Genomic DNA, 19993 nt, shown 5'->3' with positions numbered 1-19993 from the left:
CCTCGGGTTGACGTGGACTTTAGAAAGCAGTCGGAACAAGAGGTCGCCAGTCCATCAAACACACACACACACACACACACACACACACACACACACACACACACACACACACACACACACACATACATCACAAATGTTCTCCCTGTGTTGTCAGACTGTTAATTTGTATTGTAACTTAACAAAACCAAAATGCACTAATTAATAATGTGGACATATGAACTGGGTGACAGGATGATTACAACTGAACATGAAGATATTGGAAATAGTGTCAATAAAATGTCTTGATGTTACAGATGTTTTGCTGATAAATGCTGGATAATAATGACAAACCTTTGGAGAAAGAAATTAACCTCAATATTCACCTGTTATCTACATCCTTTCTCTTTCATTTACTAGTTTTTTTCTGACATTTTTCTGTTTTCAACAATACAAAGAATCTCAATTCACAAGCCCTCGTCATGTTTAGATTTTTAATTGCGTCACATCGATTATCAATAAAAAACACAATTCAAAGACTCAGTCTTCTGCATTTTCACATACAGCATTTTATTATAAATAGTAAATAGTGCTATATTGTACACAAAACCTTCAAAATCATTTCACGCAACTGTAGATGAAAATAAGGAGAGAAAAAAGCATTGATAATAATGGACACTGTGTAAGACTTACTGGGACATTGAGGGGTGTTTTTTACCAGACAAACAACACTAAATAAATAAGAAATGTTTCTGACAAACTAATGTAATACATGCAAGAAAAGCAAAACAAAATCAAAATTAACTGTCAAACTGAATAATGTATTCACTGGCAGAGAATTCTTTTGGCTTTAATGACTATGTTAGCTATCGTTCATCACTTGATGATTTGCCCTGATTGATCGATGCGTACAACCCAAAATTAATGACATTAAAGAGAGAAAGAGAGAGCAGACGTTTAAGGACCTAATCAGGGACATTTGATAGGACTTCATTTACATCACATGAGGTATGAATGTATTGCACTTCTTTGGGTTGCAGCAGCTTCACTCTGGACTCGCTGTGTTCTCTTCCCCCCTCAGTCTGGTCGTGTTTGTGTCTCCAAAGTCCCACACAAGAATGGCATCACTGCACAGTTAACATGACTACGGTAAGACATTGTGATGAAGATATTCCCGGAAGAGCGTTGAGGCTGAATGTCATGTGTTGCTGCCCCGTCCTCAGTCTGGGCCACAGAAGCACCTGAGGCTCAGAAAGTCCACCTCAGCGTGCCCCGCCGCCGCTGATTACCTAGATCAAATACGTCTCGGATATATTTACTCCCAATTTTCCCCAAATTCATGGACAAGGAGCCAGGCATCGTCCTCAGAGCGTAACGCCCAAGTGAAGCTCATGTCCGGTAACAGGAGGGAGGCTGTCGTGCCTTTGGTCCTCATCATTCCAGCCAAGTCCCTTCATTGCCATCTGCGCTCCTCCATGTCAGCGGGAGACGCCTCAGCCGCTCTCCTTGGGGACAGGGAAGTCTGCAGAGTCGGTGTTGGCGGTGCCATTCTCCTGGAATGAATGTAGGAGCGGCTGGACCAGCTTCTTCTTTTGGGGGCTTCATATAATGAAAGGCACCTGAGGAAGAAACGGGAAAAGCAGAAAAGGGGTTCATATTTACTTGTTTTACTTTTACTCACTTGTAACTGTAAATGTAATGATCAGTAATGTTGCAAAAACTTTGAAATGGGAGGTGAAATGAGATGTGAGGTGTAAAAATTAAGGGAATATGTGTGGACATTCTCTGAACTTAGGCTGGTTAGTAAAACTAGCCTGACTTGGAGGTAGCCTGGATCTCTGGTCCTGCTTCACTGATCAATAACAACTCCAGATCTGACCTCCGCTGGGACACATGGTTCTAATCCCAGCCTGCCAAGGGCCATATACACCCCCTGTTAAAGAGCCCCTTACTTACCCTTGCTTTCATACACATACACATGCATGCATGTTCTACACACACACACACACACAGACACACACACAATTCAGTGAACCCCCTCAAAGCGGGATGTGCGTCCCTCCCAGGACTGGCTAAATTAATGACATCAAGATGTTGCCACTGATGGGCCAGTCAACATGTGGTAGCGTAGCTCAGATCAGCCTCAACCAGCACACCGCTGCAGCCCCGCGCGCCCTCCCTCCTGTCAAACACGCTTTGGGAAGCGGCTGCGTGCATTTCGGGCAGCTATCTCTGTTACACAGGGGTCATTACATGGCCTGGTGAGCTACTCTGAGGATTTGACGGGCGAGCTCATCACACGGGGTCATGGAGGGACAGTGAGTGAAGCGTCGAGGCCACGTGGACGACCCGATGATGTTAATGTAAACTGAGGTAACCCGGCCACTTGGGCCCTCTCACATCGATGTGATTTGAGACACTCACTCATCAGTGGGGCCTGTGCAATTAACATGGGCCATGAGTTCAACAAAGTATGAAACACATGTTCAAGCTACCTTGCTCTGGCTGTACTGTCCGTACTGGTAGGAGGGGTGGTGGTCCACGGCGTAGGCTGGCGAGGTGTAGGACGGCGGGCAGTACGACTGGGTGCTGGTCAAGCCCGGCAGAGCCTCCAGGCGCTGGGAACCATGACAGCTGGCAGCAATGCCTCCACTCGGCTCCAGGCCACTGGTCAGCGGGGAGAGGGCAAAGTCACTCTGGGACTGATGCGGCACTCCGCCGGGGTTCAGGAGACCCATCACCTAGAGGGAGAGACAGGGACAGTTTGGCTCATCGGAGTGCAAATATATGTTCGGAGTTTAAACTGCAGACAATTTACACCCTCGTTTTTTCACATCAATCTAAAGTAACAGTCATCTTTTCCATTGCACTGCGGTGGGCTGGAGCGAAGCCCTCTCTTTGTTCACCCTCAGAAATACATTATTGCTGGCTTCCCTCACACATGTGGTTCTTTTTATTCTGCTTGACTAACTGGGGAGCTGACAGTGGCTAAAGAGTTCAATCCTTTAGTGCACAAGTGGTTTCCACTGGAGTCATCACATCATGTGTGGAAGTAGATTAAAGATTTCTGTTCAGTTCTTTTCCTGCTATCCTGACAGGGACGGGGCATTAGCATATCAGAAAAACCAAACATGGCTAATGCAATTTAAAGTGATCAAAACTCTTCTGTGTTTAAGTAAAGGAGATCAGATTTGCACTGATGAACAGCACTTGTTTCCAGCTTGGTTTTATAGTCTCGCTTTCTCTTCATCTTTCTTGCCCTGAAACTACTGTGTCCTGGAGAGGCCGAGGTAGAGAGGCCAAAGGGTACGTGGGAAAGAGGAGTGTGTGTGTGTGTGTGTGTGTGTGTGTGTGTGTGTGTGTGTGTGTGTGCGTGTGTGCGTGCACTCGTACGCATGCGTGTGCATCTCAAGGCGACCTCCCCTGCGCATGATGCAGTAGGTGTGTGTGTGTGTGTGTGTGTGTGTGTGTGTGTGTGTGTGTGTGTGTGTGTGTGTGTGTGTGTGTGTGTGTGTGTGTGTGTGTGTGTGTGTGACGTGAGGATTTTTTTGTTCCGATGTCAGGGGCGGAGGGCTATCGGTGATGCATTGTGAACAGCTGCACAAAGGTTCGCGTGAGAAGTGAAGTCGTGAAAATGTCCAGAAAAATGGAGTGAAAGCAAGAACAAGAGTTACAGTCCAAAGAGATGCAGCTAAAGCCAGGAAGAAAAGCAAACAGTTCCTCGGCAGAGAAAAGATGGAGAAGTCGCAGTGGGTGATGTATAAATGAGGGCTTTCCAAACCGACAGCCAGCTGGCACACACACACACACACACACACACACACACACACACACACACACACACACACACCTTATAGTCGTTAATGGAAGTAGTTCACAGTTTGGTGTGTCAGATTGATCTGACCTCTGACCTCTGAGGAACTCTCACGTACGCTAAATATTTGTGTTTGTGTATTCAAAACACCACACAGGGTTTTTAATTACAAATCAAATATTTATTTTTGCGTCTGCACGTACACAAACTGTGTAGAATATAAGTGAAATTAAAACATGAATGAAATCATTTAATTGTTGGATTGATTAAAGTCTTCTTGTGATTTCATACATATTTAGTTTTTTCCCCAGTGGTGAACGGTGAGTCCTCTGGAAATGAAGCTGTACACGGTGCTTGTGTTTGTGTGCACACATGAGCCAACACTGGTTTGTGTGGTATGTGAGAGAATGCCGGTTGTGTCGAAGTCTGTGTCTGATCTGCGTGCTCAAATATTCATGCACTTTCGGTGTGCAACTGAAACGGCAGCAGTTCCCAATGCTGTGTCTGTTTTGAGGTTGTTCCGGGGATTAGGTCTCAGGGGGGTGCAAATCCTGGCCGCTTGCTTCCTTGGTGAGAAAGGATTGCTTTGGTATGCACCAGATCAGCAGTGAGACGCCAGGGTGGGAGAAACCATTGGCTTGATGCAGAGCTAAGTGCTCAGACAAGAATATCAACCTACCTCAAGTAAACCTTATCCAAAACAAAACCCCACTGTGCTTTCATGGGACCATATCTGGAGTTAAAGGAACCTTGGAACAGCAGGTTAGAGGAAAGCAGCTTTTATAGACAAATTTGGAGTTCAGATAACTGCAGGGAGCTTTTTGTGTGAAATCACCTGTGGTATTTAACTACAACACCAAACGTAAGCTGTGAAGTTATCTGAAGCCAAAGAGGTCTTCCCACATTAACTATCAATGTCAAAGAATTTAATCAATCCTCATTTCCTCTCCCTTATTAACTTAAAATCAGGAAATTAATTCTATCCTCATCTGAAATAGAGAAAACTGTATTGCAATATACACTTTAACAGCTGCAGTGAATATATGAATTAAAACAAATTAGCCAACAAAGTGAGTCATTTGCATAAATTACACACTTTGTTACGAGAGGATAGATTACTTCATTCCAATCAATTAAGACACTGGAACATTCACTGATTGCAATTCCAGACTGAGAAAACATTTGAGGCACGCCGTCCATTCTGCAAGATGAGATGTCCATTCTGTACAGAGCCAGCGGCTGAGGTTAATGCTGAAACCATCAGGGAGGCCATGGCACCTTTGCCCTATTTATTTGGAGTTAAAGTTGGCTGCTGACCCTGCGGGTGCACAAACGCACACAACAGCTAGTTACAAAACAACAGCTACACACATGCCTGCATACCATCCCAAGTACAGACCATCAGCTAGAACACTGCCTGCTGTAAATCATCTCTCTGCTCGTATCTGTCAAAAAAAAAAAATGTTCTGAAGGCACACTGACAGAGAAACAAAAACGTATTGTCTAAAACTATAGCTCACATATCAAAGCAGCCAATTACGACTTCAGCCGCCTACGACTTACTGACAGTGCGCCCTGGCAGCCACAACAAAGCACCTCCATCTTTTTCAATATATACATCCTCAGGCATCCAAATAGTCACAAACCTGCCCGAGGCAGTTTTTTATCTGTGCCTGACAGGAGTCTGAAACTCTCTCTCATGGGAATTAGTACCCAGCATGCATTGCATGTGGGCCAGCCACCCTTTGTGGCAGTTAAAAGCTCGTTTTACGCCTGTTAGTCCATCTTCTGGGCTGGTAGGGAGCCACTGATGGACACTGATGACTGTGTAATCGACCATAATTGTCTTTTCAGTTTTGATTTGTGTCATCGTCCGACATCCGTACATCGTTCCTTGTGTCTGGTCCTTTCTGTCTCTCCAAAGACGGCCGTTCGCCACATTTTAAATTCATCAAACTGTCTGTCAGAATAAACAAAAATTAAAAGCTGCCCAGTTCTTTGGCCTGACAAGGTCTCTTCAGCCTCCCCACGATGACACTGCCCCGGTCATGTTTGTGTGCATCATTATGCCACCATATGGTGCCTTTCACAACCCCAAAGAAGAACAACAACACCTCCCTCTCCATGTAGAGTCCTTGAAGTAGTGTAAGTGTGTGTCCCTGCGTTTGTGTGAGCAGTGTTTGCCCGGACGGACCTGTGGTGAGAGGCTGTTGCTGATGGTCGGGTTGACAGAGTTGCCGTGTGCCGTCGGGGCCACAAAGCTGTCGGAGTATCCTGAGAATCCGTGCCGTCCGGAGGACAGGCAGTATGCGGAGCCACCGTCCTGGGGAGCCGCCGACGAGCTGAGCCCACTCTGGTGCACGGAAGTGGGCGGCAGAGGCTGCGGCCGGTGGACTGTACTCGGCTGCTCAGAAGCTGCGGGAAATATAAACATCAGCGATGATTCATTCATACAACAGTTTCTATGAAGAAATGAAAGCATGTTGTGAAGTGATCACCTTGAGCGATGGATGTTGGAGGGTATGGGCTGTCTGACAGCTGGTAGGGCTGCAAGCCGGGCATCGCCGATGGAGGAAATCCACCTGGAATCAGGTGGTTGAATGCCATCAGCTGATTGGCTCCTGCTTGTTTCCTCCACCTGGCTCTCCTGTTGCTGAACCACACCTGAGAAGAAGAAATGCCTACATTTATTTATCTGGTAACCCATTTGAAGAACTTCCCTTCAGAACTTTACATGCATGACTGTCTATTTTAGTGGATGTCATTGGTGTCAGACCAGTGGATGTATGTGAGCGTGTTAAAGAGGCCAGGCCGTCCCGGTGCAGGCAGCTGAGCTGATAGAGATCTTAACATCTGGAGAGGGCAGTAAAACCACAGACATTACGTCTTTGTGTGCTACTGAAAGTCTCCCAGTTCAGATAAAGCCAGAGGCCTGTTATGGTTGTTAAAATTACATTACCAAAACCATCTAAATCAAGCATCTATTTTAAGATCTTTGCTCGGCTTTGAGTTTGACAAAAATAGGAAGCTGTGTTGGTGCACAGTGGACGCAGTGTATCTGAGTGTGTGTCTGTGTCGGGTATGGGGTCGAGAGTTGTCAGGGCTAACACATGTCTAATGGCTGTAAGGAATGTGTGGCAACATCCCAAGGCAATTTAACGCCCACATGACACATATCCATGACAGACTGACACATCGCTCTGCTGTCAGGAGTCACTCCGCGGGACTTTGAGGCTGTACATACATTTATATCAGTGTGTGGGTATTTATGGTTGTTTTGGGGACTGACATCTGTTTACACACACACACACACATACACACACACACACACACACACACTGGGGTAGCTTGTCATCCTTGTCCAGAAATCTTTTGGGTAAAAACACATTTCAAAATAAGGATTAGTTAATAATTAATTGTGCAATGAGGAACTGCTGTGATGACCAAATTTCCCCATGTAGGATTAATAAAGTATTTTCTTGTCTTTTCTTGTTTTTAGAGTGAAATGAGAAAATGTAATTACCATAGTCATTATCAAAGAAATGTGTTAAGACTAGATTAAGGTGACGTTAAGTCGTAGCTGGGAGACGGCCAGAGTTCAGGCAAGTTGTAGTTTAGGTTGAGAGTGTGTTTCTGCAGCATGGACCTAAATCCACACACACTCACATTAGATTACATGAGATTAGATTAAGACACTTCATTCACAGTTTCCATCAGGAAATTAAAAAGAGAAAAATATGCACTAATAATAAAAACCGATTAGTAGTAAACACACTGAGGGGAAATAGAAGATGTGGAATTCAAAAATGTATCTCTGGAGCAATCTTGTATTGCAGGTTTGGAAACTAAATATGAGAAATATGAGCAGTTGTAGTGAAATCAAGTATCTGTTATGTTAGTGAAGACGTGTGTTATTCACTGTGTTATTAAGTGTTAGTGAAAGTGTGTGTGTGTGTGTGTGTGTGTGTGTGTGTGTGTGTGTGTGTGTGTGTGTGTGTGTGTGTGTGTGTGTGTGTGTGTGTGTGTGTGTGTGTGTGTGTGTGTGTGTGTGTGTGTGTGTGTGTGTGTGTGTGTGTGTCTAACCTGGACCCGGGCCTCAGTCAGTTTGGCCCGCTGAGCCAGCTCCTCCCGGGTGTAGATGTCGGGGTAGTGCGTGCGCTCGAAGGCCCTCTCCAGCTCCTCCAGCTGCTCGGCGGTGAAGGTGGTGCGACTGCGACGCTGCTTCCTCTTCAGGGGCAGGCCCGGCTCGGAGTCCACGTCTGAGCCTTCGTCCGAGTGACTGGCTAGGATTGAGAAACAAACAGACTTTGAATTCAGCATTCTGAAGAGCCGAGGCGGTGCCAAGTGAAACTTTGCAGCGGATACTAAGCTGCGCTACAATAGGCAGATCTGAGACAATAGATTATGCTGAGTACAACACATGGTGCAGAGCCACTTTAGATTGTATCCTCCTGCTCTCTTAAACTCCTCAGTGGCTCCTGAGGGGATCAAAAGACAGAGGCTGCTTGAACATGGATTAAAGCAGACTAGATCCCTCTGGGGCATCTATTCCCTGGGACACTGTGTCTCTCCCAGTCTTAGCCATGCTGTGTGCCGTGTCGATAGGCTTCCATCGCGAAGGCCCTGCAGCCCCTTGCAGGTGCTTCTTAATCTGTTTGTTCAGTTGAGGGCAGGAAAGAGCGAGCGGGTAACTGGGAGACAGCTATTGGGGTCTAATTCAGCAGAAGAAGGGAATCAATAAAGGCTTGGGACCAGAGACAGAGCGCCGTTCTACATTTTGGGGGGAGGCAGCCCGTCTATTAAATAATGATTAGGTTCCACAAACTAGCGTGACAGCCTGCCTTTGTCCCCCATTACATGTGCGCAAGCAATCCCTTTCCATCTCTTTCTCGGTCATACACACACTCAGAAGCATGCATCTGCCACGTCTGGGCGGAGGGCTTTCACTGCGTGAATGTAGACCGCCACAATGTGACAAACACAGATGGACACAAGGCAGAGAGAGAAAGTTGGAATCTACTGATAAATCCAGCCTCGTAGACCTCACGAGGAGGGTTCACTGCGCCTTTTGGCTGATCAGGGCCACGCAGCAAACACCTTCAGTGAGAGCAGAGAAACAAGGAGTGAAAGGCCGCGAGAGACAGGTGTCTTCAGAAGACTGAAAGCTCGTGTGTTTCCCTCATCCTCCCTCCACTCTCCAGATTTAAAGCTTTAATTAAAAAGTGCCAAGTCAGACGAGGAGGGAGGGGAGGGCGCGGGGATCTCCCCTCAGTGCGGAGCCTCTGGAGCCGAGCAGGAAATGTTTGCACCGGTTGCCAGTGTGTGTCTGACCAGGCATTACACACGGATTTGACCTCCAGGAATGCTGCTGTGTGAGGGACTGCCGGCACACAAGATTCTGATGCTGAGAAGAGCTCTTTATTACATTTGAATCGTGGGCGCCACGCTGGCATATAGGCTCGCTGGGGATTGGATGGATGCTGGGATACTTCTGGAACGTGCAGCGTGAGTGTAGGATGTGGTTTGTTTGGGTAAGGCTGTGGCCTGAAACCAATTGGAGCAAATTTTATAATGCAACAAGCATTAGGAGACTGTCACATAGCATGAAAATGAAACTTTGAAAACATCAACATTGTTTGGATTATCGAGTGTAACTTCCAATAATTAATTTGTAACAGGAGAAGTGTAGAAATGTCATCTGTCATCATATAAATAGAGGTAAAGAGAGGAAAGAAAAAGAACAAGGAATGATGAAGAAGATTCTTGAGGGAGGTAAAAGGAGCTCATAAAACTGGGGAGGAGAGAAAGCAGCTCAAAGGCACTGGATAACTCATGTTAACTACACGACTGGGGGTGGATCTCTCCTCCTCTGCCCGCTTTACTTCTGTATTTCCCTGTCTTTTTCCCTCCCTGTTTTAAATATTAGTAACAGAGAAAACACTCCGTCACAGAGTACGCCTTAATGGCAAATGACAGTGTTGCTTTTGTCATCCTCTGGCTTGCCCTTTCTCTTTTTCTCTCTTCCTCTCTCACTCTCTGTCCTTCTCTTTATGGAAGTGATGTGGCCAAGCCTTTGTATCTGAGCAGGGAAAAGCCTGTGGCAGGGCTCTATTGGACCGATTACCACGCTCCATCTGTAGGAGCCATCAGGGACGCCCGGGCCCGCATTCAGGGGCCTGTCACCTGCCCAGCAGGGGAGTGGGGGGGGGGGGGTGCTGAAGGGTGAGATGGGGGCTGCAGAGCCAGGGGCTGAGTGGGGGAATGAAGAGTGGGAGGAAGAAGGGAGGGGGCACAATGGGGTCCAGAGAAGGGCCAATGGGGGCTGCGGAGGGGCACAGCAGGGGGGCACTCCTTCATCCCCTCCCTTCATGGCCTGAGGGGCACAAAGTTGGGGGATGGGAGGTGAAGGGTTGACATGGAGGGGAGATGGGAAGCTGAAGGCACCTGAAGAAGATGCTAGGGGAAGGGTGTGGGATGCCAAGTTGAGGCTAAACAGGGATAGTATAGGGGGAGGAGGAGTGGATGAAGTGGGGGTCATTCTTAAAATGGGACCTGTCCCTTCCATCTCTTTCCATTCACTTCACTCTTCGCTTTCACCCTGCTCACACGTCGCTGCATCCTCATCTTTGACTCATTTGAACAAGGCTCATACGCTGCTCCAGAGCGCTTTTAGAGGCACACTGATGCAGAAGTGGACCTGTTCCCACACATTCCCCGCAACAAACGACAGAAGAGGATACCAAACGCACAAAGGGAGGCCTCGACCTCCTTACTTAAACACCCAAATCAAATTTTACGCTGCAGCTGAAACGCTGGGGAGCTGAAAATACCCCGTCGCTGCTCACAGTTCAGCAGTGGCTCTGACAAGAATCTTAATAGAAAGATAGATTATTATCCCTCGGGCGGAAATTGAGGCTTCTGGGGAATTATCCATAAAACAGTAGTTTCAAAACAAAGTGAAATGTCGGATAATAAACCAATAACAAGCTCGTTTAGATAGCCGGACTGCTGGGATGGTAAAAGCAGAGTTGTAGCGTTCAACAAGTGTATTCAACAGGTTTCTAACTGCGCAGAGAATCAGTCAGTGGATCTGCAGATGTGCGCACACTGACATCAGCAAGGAAAGGACGGCGCTACAGATGCACCACACAAGGTAAACAGAACCACTTATTGATCAAGAGGAAGAGACTGACAGGCAGAGAAGGTAAACTCTGAAGAGTCACAGATGTGAATTTGGGGAACGTCCAGTTCCATTAGCTTCACCTGCAGCGGGAGAGCAGTGAAACCAGGACACGATTCCAACTGTGAGAATAAAGACTGCTCTTGTTTATTGCGTGGGCTACCTTGGCCAGGGCCCATCCTGCCAAAGCGGTCTCGCCCTCCCCTTCCCTTCCTCCCACCACATCACGAGATGTTAATGTGAAGAGACACGCACAGACGCACACAATCATGTACGTATGTGCTTACGTGTCCAGATACAATCACACGCGCAGTTTCAAGTGACATTAAAAAAAAAAAAAATAGAAAGTTGTGGGCAGAGTGACAGAAGGTCTGGGAGAAAGGCAAAATAAATATTAAAGAAATGAAGAGAGGCAAGGAAGGTAATAATAATAATAAGGAATGGCCAGGGATGATGTGCTGGGAGAGAAAGAGAAAGCGAAGGAGAGCATATGGGGCAGTTTATAGCTCCGCTTGGTAGGGGCTGGCGAGCCCTTCCTCCAGGGGCTGTTAATAGAGAAGGTAATTGAGCTGGTGACATGTGTTCGCAACACAAAACAAAGGGCAGAAGAGACAAATGAACTAACTATTTGCCCAGGGAAGTAGATCTGGCCTTTTGAGGGCCAAAGCTCACAGTGCGAGTGGGCCACTGAATAAAAAAGTGGCGTGGCATGAAGAGCCAGAGTGAGCAGATGCACGGGAGGAAAAGAATGGTTAACTGACAGCTTATGGGCTCAGCTGGGGTTAACAGTTAAGGGAAAAATGGGAGTGAGTGGGCCGCTCACTTGACTTGCTAAAGAGCCCCCAGGAACCCGCAGCTGCCTGGGAGGGGGGGGGTAGCTTGACGGGGGGGGGGGGGGGGGGGGGGTATAGGAGAAAAGAGAGGGAGATGATGATGTGATGGACAGGAAAATAAAGTGAGTGAGTAAGCGCAGGAGGTTGGCACTTAGCGGACAAAGAAATGGCCGGCGATATGAAGCTGAAAGATGTATCTGTGTCTAACGCTGGTGCGGCGACAAAAAAGCCACAAACGGCCCTCAGTGGCTATTATGCGTGCCCAGTGTGCGGTGGTTATTATTTAGTTCCACTGTGGTGCGTTTAGGTGATAGTTTCACGGTGGCATTTCCACCCTCGGGGCAGGGACAAAGCGGCCGCACTGAGCCCACGCAGGGCTGCAGCACCAGGCCAGTCTGCAGCACGTTCCAGTCAAACAGGCACCGCTAACCAGCAATGATCCGCCTCGTTGGGGCAAAACAGGCACACTGACCCGCTCACTCACACCAACGAAAGCCTGGCGTGATGTCCTCGCATCAGTTTCTCAGCTGACGTTTCTTCCCAAACATTATGGTAACCTCTTTTTCGTGGGCACTGATAGTTTTAACAGTTGAGTGACCCGAGGTCAACCCCTGACCTTTTCACAGCAACGGCAGAGAAGACGGCCTCACTGCTGACCCTCCAACCAAACTTCACAGACAGCCACCAGAGAGAGAAACCATCAGCACATTCCTCCCTTTCTACTCCACCTACACTACCAACACTGTTCCTCTGGATTGGTTGTATTACTTAAATGTGTTGTTTGCGCACACACAAAAAAAAACATCAACTAAAAGTAGAATATGTTTTACAATGTCAATTAGATTTAGTTTTGAACTATTTTTTTTCCATGTAATTTCTTTGTTAAAAGAGAGGAAAAGAAAGGCATTAATCAAAAGGGCTGCAGAGTTGTACTGGCGTGTCTCTCATGCAATGTGCTGAACGAAACTGCTCCACAAAAACTGAGGCTAAACAAAGTTAAGTGATTGACAACGCTGTCTGGCTTTACTCAATTAACTATCCCATTGTGCTCCTCTTTGCAGAGTCCCCTCGCCCCCGACCCTTTTTCTCTTTGCCCTCCTTTATCCTCCCCATCACAGAGTTTTGCTTGGCTAATACTTCCAAGGAAATAGAGAGCTCTTTTTCTACTGGGGCTCCTCTCCTTGACCTTCTATTGCTCGTTGCTTCTCTTTCAGCCACTTCTCAGTGTCTCTGGGGTTAGTCCGGAGAATGTGGAGAGTACATCAGCACTGAGGGGCCGGCTCGGGGCAGGACCCCTGCCTATTACTTCAAAGATGGCCCGCATTCATTAATTGTCCTTTGAATTAATATTGGAGGATCACAATGTGGGTGCCAACAGAGAAAGAGGCTTTAATGAAGCATAGAGTCTGTATTCAGTTGCAGATCAGCCAGTGTGGATTTTTTCTTTCGTTTTTGGGAACGAGCAGCCTTAAGACACAGAAAATTGTAATATAGAATTAAAAAGTACACATCCATCTATCTATCTATCTATCTATCTATCTATCTATCTATCTATCTATCTATCTATCTATCTATCTATAGTCCTACGTCAGCCATGTTGGTTGTTTCTTCCCAGCTGTCCTTCAGGATAAACAAGCATTAGAAGCTCTATTAACACCGGAAAGCAGAGAGAGAGGCCCTCATATAAATTTCTCCATTATCCAGCCCTGAGAGCAAAATGGAAATGTGGCCACGACAGACATTCCTCTGGTTGAATTGAAGCTTTCTGCCTCTTCCAAGCCTCCACTCACACACAGAAACTCTACATGTATCTGTGTGTTTACATTTTCGGGTTAAAGCCTCTTTTCTCGCTACACCAGAGAAATGCATCTGTTTATATTCTTAAATGTCTCATGAGAATGGAAGTTATGAAATTACGAAATAGGATTAGATGTTGGGTGTGTGCGTGGATGTTTGGGCTTTTTTTCCCCGTCATCGTCTCTCCCGCTAATTGGATGTCACATACATGTTACGTACACTTTCTGAATGTTATGAAAAAAAAATGATATGCAACTAAAACACAAACATGATCTTCCTGTGGTCCAGATCTCACTTCATCCAAAGCCATGCCAGATTCACAGGGAGCCAGTAACCCAGTTTATTTACACAAACAAAGTCCTACTCAGCTCCTTCAACAAAAGCAGCTAAATCTTTCATGTTTTGTCAGTCCTTGATTCCTCCTGTCCCTTTGGCTATTTGCCTGCTTCTGGACAATAGAGGCAGGAGAATAGCAGCAGATTGTTGGAATGCACCTCAATGAAACCAATTATTACATGTTGACTGCGTTCACCATGGCAGATTTGAAAGAACTGGGCTCATTCATTTTGGCACCACAGGACTCCCTTTAAAGAAAAGTTATCCCTTTGACTGTTTGTATTTCTGAGCTTTCTTTTACTTCTGCTTCTCTCTGCCTTTCAGCCCCACTGCCATAAATGGATCCTGCAAGAGTGGCAACTCCTCTTTCATGACTTTGGTTACTTTAATTAGTTAAATGAGGCTAAAGGCTAACAGTAATAAACAGAGGTGAAAAGGATGCTACCAATTAATTCCATCCCACTCACAGAAGAAACTCATTTTGGCACATTATGTAATTTTAATTTGCCAAATAAAATCCTAAAAAATATAGGAGAGTGTGTGTGTGTGTGTGTGTGTGTGTGTGTGTGTGTGTGTGTGTGTGTGTGTGTGTGTGTGTGTGTGTGTGTGTGTGTGTGTGTGTGTGTGTGTGTGTGTGTGTGTGTGTGTGTGTGTGTGTGTGTACAGCCACTGCCATATAACTGAACACATAAAGATTCAATCCAGCAAATATCCTCTTCTCACAAACTTCCAGCCACTTGCTAATGCCACGCAGGCTACACAGTTTACTTTATCCGACAAACCTTAGCAGGTCTTTTTCCCAGACAAATAAATCTAAATGAGTCAGCTTTGATCTCGCACTTAAGGAAAGCCAACAATAGTGGTGGAGGAGAAAGGGGCAGAGAGCAACAGGCCTCTCTCCACTGCAACAATAGCCTCTGCAAACACCTACTTAATCAATATTTGGCCAGAAGACACTCTCCCAGTCCCCAAACCACCCTTTTCACATTCTAATGAAGTGCTATAAAAGAGAAAAACAACAACTACTTCCACAAAGAGACACAAGAATGAAATAGTACCATCCTGTATATCAATGGGGGAAAAGTGCTTTCCAGTTGTTTGCATGTAGGATGTCACCTATCTGCTGCAAAACCTCCATGCTTTATTCCACAAAAATAATAAGAAAAAAAAAACGGAATCAGCCAAGTATGACCATGTGGAACATTTTCATATTTCTTCAATAAGGTTTTCTGACAAATATCTCAAAGCATTTCATCAGTTAAGGTGCAATAAATAATTAAAATAGTTTTTTTTTTCTTGTATAACTAAAACTAAAAAGCAAATCTGATTCAAACAACTACAGAAACATTGCATTGCTGATTACTCCCAACAACCACTTTGTACTATTTTTCCAATTAATATATTTAAAACACGTTTTTCCAAATCAGTTGCTGATCATGAAGTGGAAGACAGAGAAGTGCCCACAGACACAGTGCGCCCTGGGCGGAGAGGAAAGGGGCGGACTCAGTTTAAGATGAAAGTGGAGAGAAATAAAAGGTTTGGATTTAATCTAGTGAAGAGAAGGAGTTCCCTGCGCTCACTGGCCGAAGGCGTCACGCTCGCTGCGCAAAGACAAAAAGGCGCGATGTGAAAGCTCCGTGCGCAAAATGCTTCACAAAAACCCTTCCGAGTTTTCGCAACGGGCAAAAGTGCAAATTTTGTGTTTTTACTGCTTCTTATACGAAAATTTGAAAAATGAAAGAAAGGAAGAAAGAAAGGAAGAAAAAAAAAAACCTTCCAACAACAATTAAAGGCGTCTGTGCGCCACAGGCCTGAAGCTCCGCTGTTTATTAGCGGTCTGTCATCAATAATTAACCTCAGACTGCCGCATGTCTCCAACAGCAACCTTTACTTTTCCTGCAGCTCTTCAGTCCCCAACAGGTCATAAATCAACAGGTGTTTCTGCTTGAAGTCGGAGCTTTCTCTGGCCTTATGTTTTTTCCTCAAGAACCGACTGTAAACAGCGAAGAAAACACTGGAATTGGCAGTTTTGGAGCAGTCTATAAACCGGCTCGCACTGGCCCTATTGCCATCCCTGAATAATTCATCGCTCATTGCGGGTTCATAATGTCTTCTCCCGGTCTTTTGTCAGCCCAGGTTTTTTTTTCTCCTCCCTTTCTTTTTTCCCCCACGTTGAAAGGCCCTGGCATCTTTTTGTACACCACTGAGCCGCTCACTGGAGTTTGGCTTTTGTGCGCGTCAAACTGAGGTGTGAGTCTCAATGGACTCTCCATGCTTTGTCCCCTGAAGTTCATCCTCAAGTGTCCGATTATGTGTTTAGAAAAAAAAAACAAAAAAAAAAGTTTCTCAGGCTTGGAAGTTAGACAAATGTTTGGTTTAAAAAAAAAAAAAAAACTTTGCACATTTGTTTAATCCATGCAGCGGCTAAAACGTGAATGTAGGGCGTTCAAGTAGGATTTATAATGGTTACGGTTTAGAAAATACAACAGTATTAATATAGTAATTTAATTACAACATTCATAGATCTTCTTGAAATTATTATTATTATTATTATTATTATTATTCGCATTAATTATAGTATTAATATTATTGGTATTATTTTCACATACAACCACACAAATGACTGTTTAAGTGAAGTGCCTCCTTCACATAAGACCATCAATAATTCATCTGAAGCCATTTACAACCAATTCTACAAATTCTCACCAGCCAAGTTTTTTTTTTTTTTTTTGCAGCTCTTTTAACGGTGGTCGTATCGGGAGTGGAAATGCAAACATGCTGAACTCACATCTGTCTCCCAGGATGCCATCGATGCTGTGTTTAGTCCGCGGCTCGTTCTCCTCCAAGGCCCTCTTCACCACTTCATCCTCCTCCTCCTCATCGTCTCCAACTCCACCGAACTTGGAGCGCATGACGCGGCTGATGGCGCTCACTGCGAAAGTTCGGACAACTGTTGGTTATTATCAGAAACTGCGTCTCGGCAATGGTTCATTTTGCCTGATTAAGGTGGGATTAGATGTTTGGGAGCCTGAAAGCACCTGAGGGGACGTTGTTCCTGTCGCAGATCCCGTCTTTTAGCAGCTTGTCTCTTATTTCCCAACTGAACATTCCTGGATTTTCTCTTTTGTACTCTTCGATTTTCTTGTCAACTTCTGGAGACGCCGTTTGCTGAGAGAGAGAGAGAGAGAGAGAGAGAGAGAGAGAGAGAGAGAGAGAGAGAGAGAGAGAGAGAGAGAGAGACTGCTATTTAATACCTTAAAAAAACTCGAGTCTTTTTTCTGAATATAAGGAAGACGATGAAAAACACAAAAATTCGCCTACCAAGTTTTTTTTTCTTGAAGCTAATATTAATTGCCCTCCATAATTGCTGTGATAGTCTTTGTTTTCAGTATTTAATATTATATTCTGTTCAAAAGTATTGAGAATAATCTGATTACAGTTAAAGATATATTCATTGACCACAAAAATATTTATCATGAATTTGCGAGGGAAAGAAAACGTTGAGAATAATATAAGTTGTGTTGTGTAACAGTGTAAATGAAGCTACAAAGTAAATGAAAGACTTTTCTGGATGATCTCCAGTTTCCAGAAACCCTAGTGTAATTTTATACTTGTTATTTGTTTGTCACTTTGAGTTACTTTTTATTGTAATGCCAATAATAAATGGCAAAAACATAAATGACTCCAACCAAACATATATCCAGAGATTAAATTCCCTATACCATCACAAACTGAAGGTTCCTTTAAAATGTAAATAATCCTGTTAATACCCGAGGGGGAAACAAACACATTGGGCCCAAATTGTGGGATTATCTGGAGTTTAAAGTTTAAAATATCAACGTCATAAAAAATTATAAATATATGTTCTGGGTTTTTTTTAAATATGTTGCGTTAAAGTTTGGGGTGAAAGAAAAGACTGTCAAAATTTACAAAACCAGCCAGCGTTACTTTTTACATTTGTTTTCTTTGTTTGTTTTGTTTTTGTTTTTTTTGCTTCACATAATTGCTGAATAAAGTCCCGTTAAAAAAATGCAAAAGTCAATAAATAAAAAAGTTTCGCTTTTAAAACTTTTGGGAATTTTTAGCTGCGCATATGTGTTACTGGATTGTGATTTAAATCAAAACCTTGATGGAGATGTTGTGCAGTTAATCTGAACTCCTCCAGCCCGGGTCTCTTCCGTGGAGCGTTACCCGGGCAGCGGCTCTCACCTTCGGCTTGCTGCCTCCGATGGCCCCGGGCCTGATGGAGCCAGTCTCCTGGTACCGGCACAGGATCTTGGACACGCAGCCGTGCGAAACCCTCAGCTGGCGGGAGATGACACACGGACGGATTCCGTGATGGGCCATCTCCACGATCTTATGTCGGATATGGTTGGGAAGAGGTCTGCCGTTGATGAAGACTCCACCAAGCTGGTTGACCCGACCCTGGCCCAGAGGAGTGGACACTGTAGAGAGGGAACCGTGTGGCATGTCATTCAATGATTTAGTTAATAAACACTTGAGCTAGTACAAGAAAGTTTCTGCAAAAACGTTGTAAAAAAAATAAAAAAATAAATAACATCCAGAAAATTGAACACCAATAAGAATTGTACATCAATAAATTCTCGTATGAAGAAAGATTATTTGTGACCACAAAAAGCAAAAAGTGCAGCGACGCTCATTTCCTATTTAATGGAAACGTCTTTAAACTTGGGGATGCTACCAGATGAAGTGGTGAATCGCATTATTCTACAGGTTGAAAACAATAGAGAATGACTAATAACTTTTCTGAATCAGTTTAAAGTTTTTATTGGTGTTTGGAGCAGCAACTGGTGGTAGCGCCCTACCTTCCAGAGAGTACCCTCCCCGGGGGTAGTTCTGGTGCGGGGTCGGTCTCATCATCCTCGGTAACCCTCCCGCCAGCGCTGTCATGTCTCGTGACCCTGTCAGGTAGCTCTCCGGGTCAGTCTGCCTTCACTTGTTGTAAATCCTTTGGAAAGACACTGCGGGTTGACGCGCGCTCCGTGCGCTCTGCGCGCTCCGTGCGCCCGTGGCGCGCCGGGTGCGAGGCTGTGCAGAGCGGGTTCCTCCGCGGTGCGGCCGGAGGAGCCGGGTTTCAGGCAGTGCGGGGTTCTGGGGGTCCTGCGGGGCTTGGGAAGATGCTCTGAAAGGATGGATGGAAGTCAAACATTTTATCTGTGATCCCTGTCCCGTCCGGCTCCGCGCTGCGCCCGCTGATTGGTCCCGGACCCGGACGTCTGGGGGCCGGAGGAGCTCTCTGATTGGCTGCGTGCTGTGAGACTGACCCCGCGGGGTCAGTTTGGCATCTCACACGCTTCAGGAATACTTCTCACAAAGAGATACAAAGTTTGATATGATGAAGAAAACCCTTTTGCCATTTTCATGTGAGTGTATTATGATGGCAGAAGAAAAATTAGGCATCATCAAGTGTAACAATTACACCACGATGCCGTATAAAACATAGAAAGAAACATACGTTCATATTATTTTGAACAAATGCAGTGTTTAAAATAACATTTTCAAGTGCATTGACTTATGTTGGGCTACACAAGGCCCAGTCAACCTAATATCTCCGTAAATTGAACAAAACGCTTATTTCATCATCGCCGACTTTTTGAACGATAAAGAGCTTTTAGAGGTTTACGAAGTCAGAAAAATAAAATAATCCTTTACGGCATCATACCGGCAGACCATAAGTATCACCGATACGAAAAAATAGTAATATTTCATTTTAATAACTAAGCTATTTTTACTTCTTTTTAATAACAAAGATAATAGCTGCTATTATTATTATTAGTAGTAGTAGTAGTAGTAGTAGTAGTAGTAGTATTGTTATTATTATTATTGAAGATAAAGGGCAGCACTTTTCAGGACGCTAGGTTCAACAAACGTTACTTTCGCAATGCAGCTCTGTGTCTGTAAAAGTGACTAATTAATTTTCTTGTCAGATTTTATTCACACAGCAAACCAAAGTGTAACTTAATGTGTGACACTTCCACCTCCAATAATGGAGAAGATTGATAACAAAACGTGAAAAGCTTTAGAATTTCATGGATC

General features: G+C 44.9%; 1 protein-coding gene across 1 annotated transcript; it reads right to left on the bottom strand.

Moving 5' to 3' along the window:
- Positions 1-1577: 1577 nt before the first annotated feature.
- LOC308135211 (paired box protein Pax-3-like) lies at positions 1578-18847 on the bottom strand (the record flags this gene model as incomplete). The annotated part of the gene is made up of 9 exons (XM_080503090.1): positions 1578-1595; positions 2472-2717; positions 5985-6205; positions 6289-6454; positions 7874-8073; positions 16725-16868; positions 16975-17104; positions 18146-18381; positions 18763-18847. 9 exons carry the CDS (start codon positions 18845-18847, stop codon positions 1578-1580), a joined length of 1446 nt encoding a protein of 481 aa, XP_080359216.1.
- Positions 18848-19993: the final 1146 nt, after the last annotated feature.

The sequence above is a fragment of the Blennius ocellaris genome (assembly GCF_963422515.1).
Source record: "Blennius ocellaris genome assembly, chromosome: 10".
In the NCBI taxonomy this organism is placed as follows: Eukaryota; Metazoa; Chordata; class Actinopteri; order Blenniiformes; family Blenniidae; genus Blennius; species Blennius ocellaris.
This window is presented reverse-complemented; position numbering and strand designations above follow the sequence as displayed.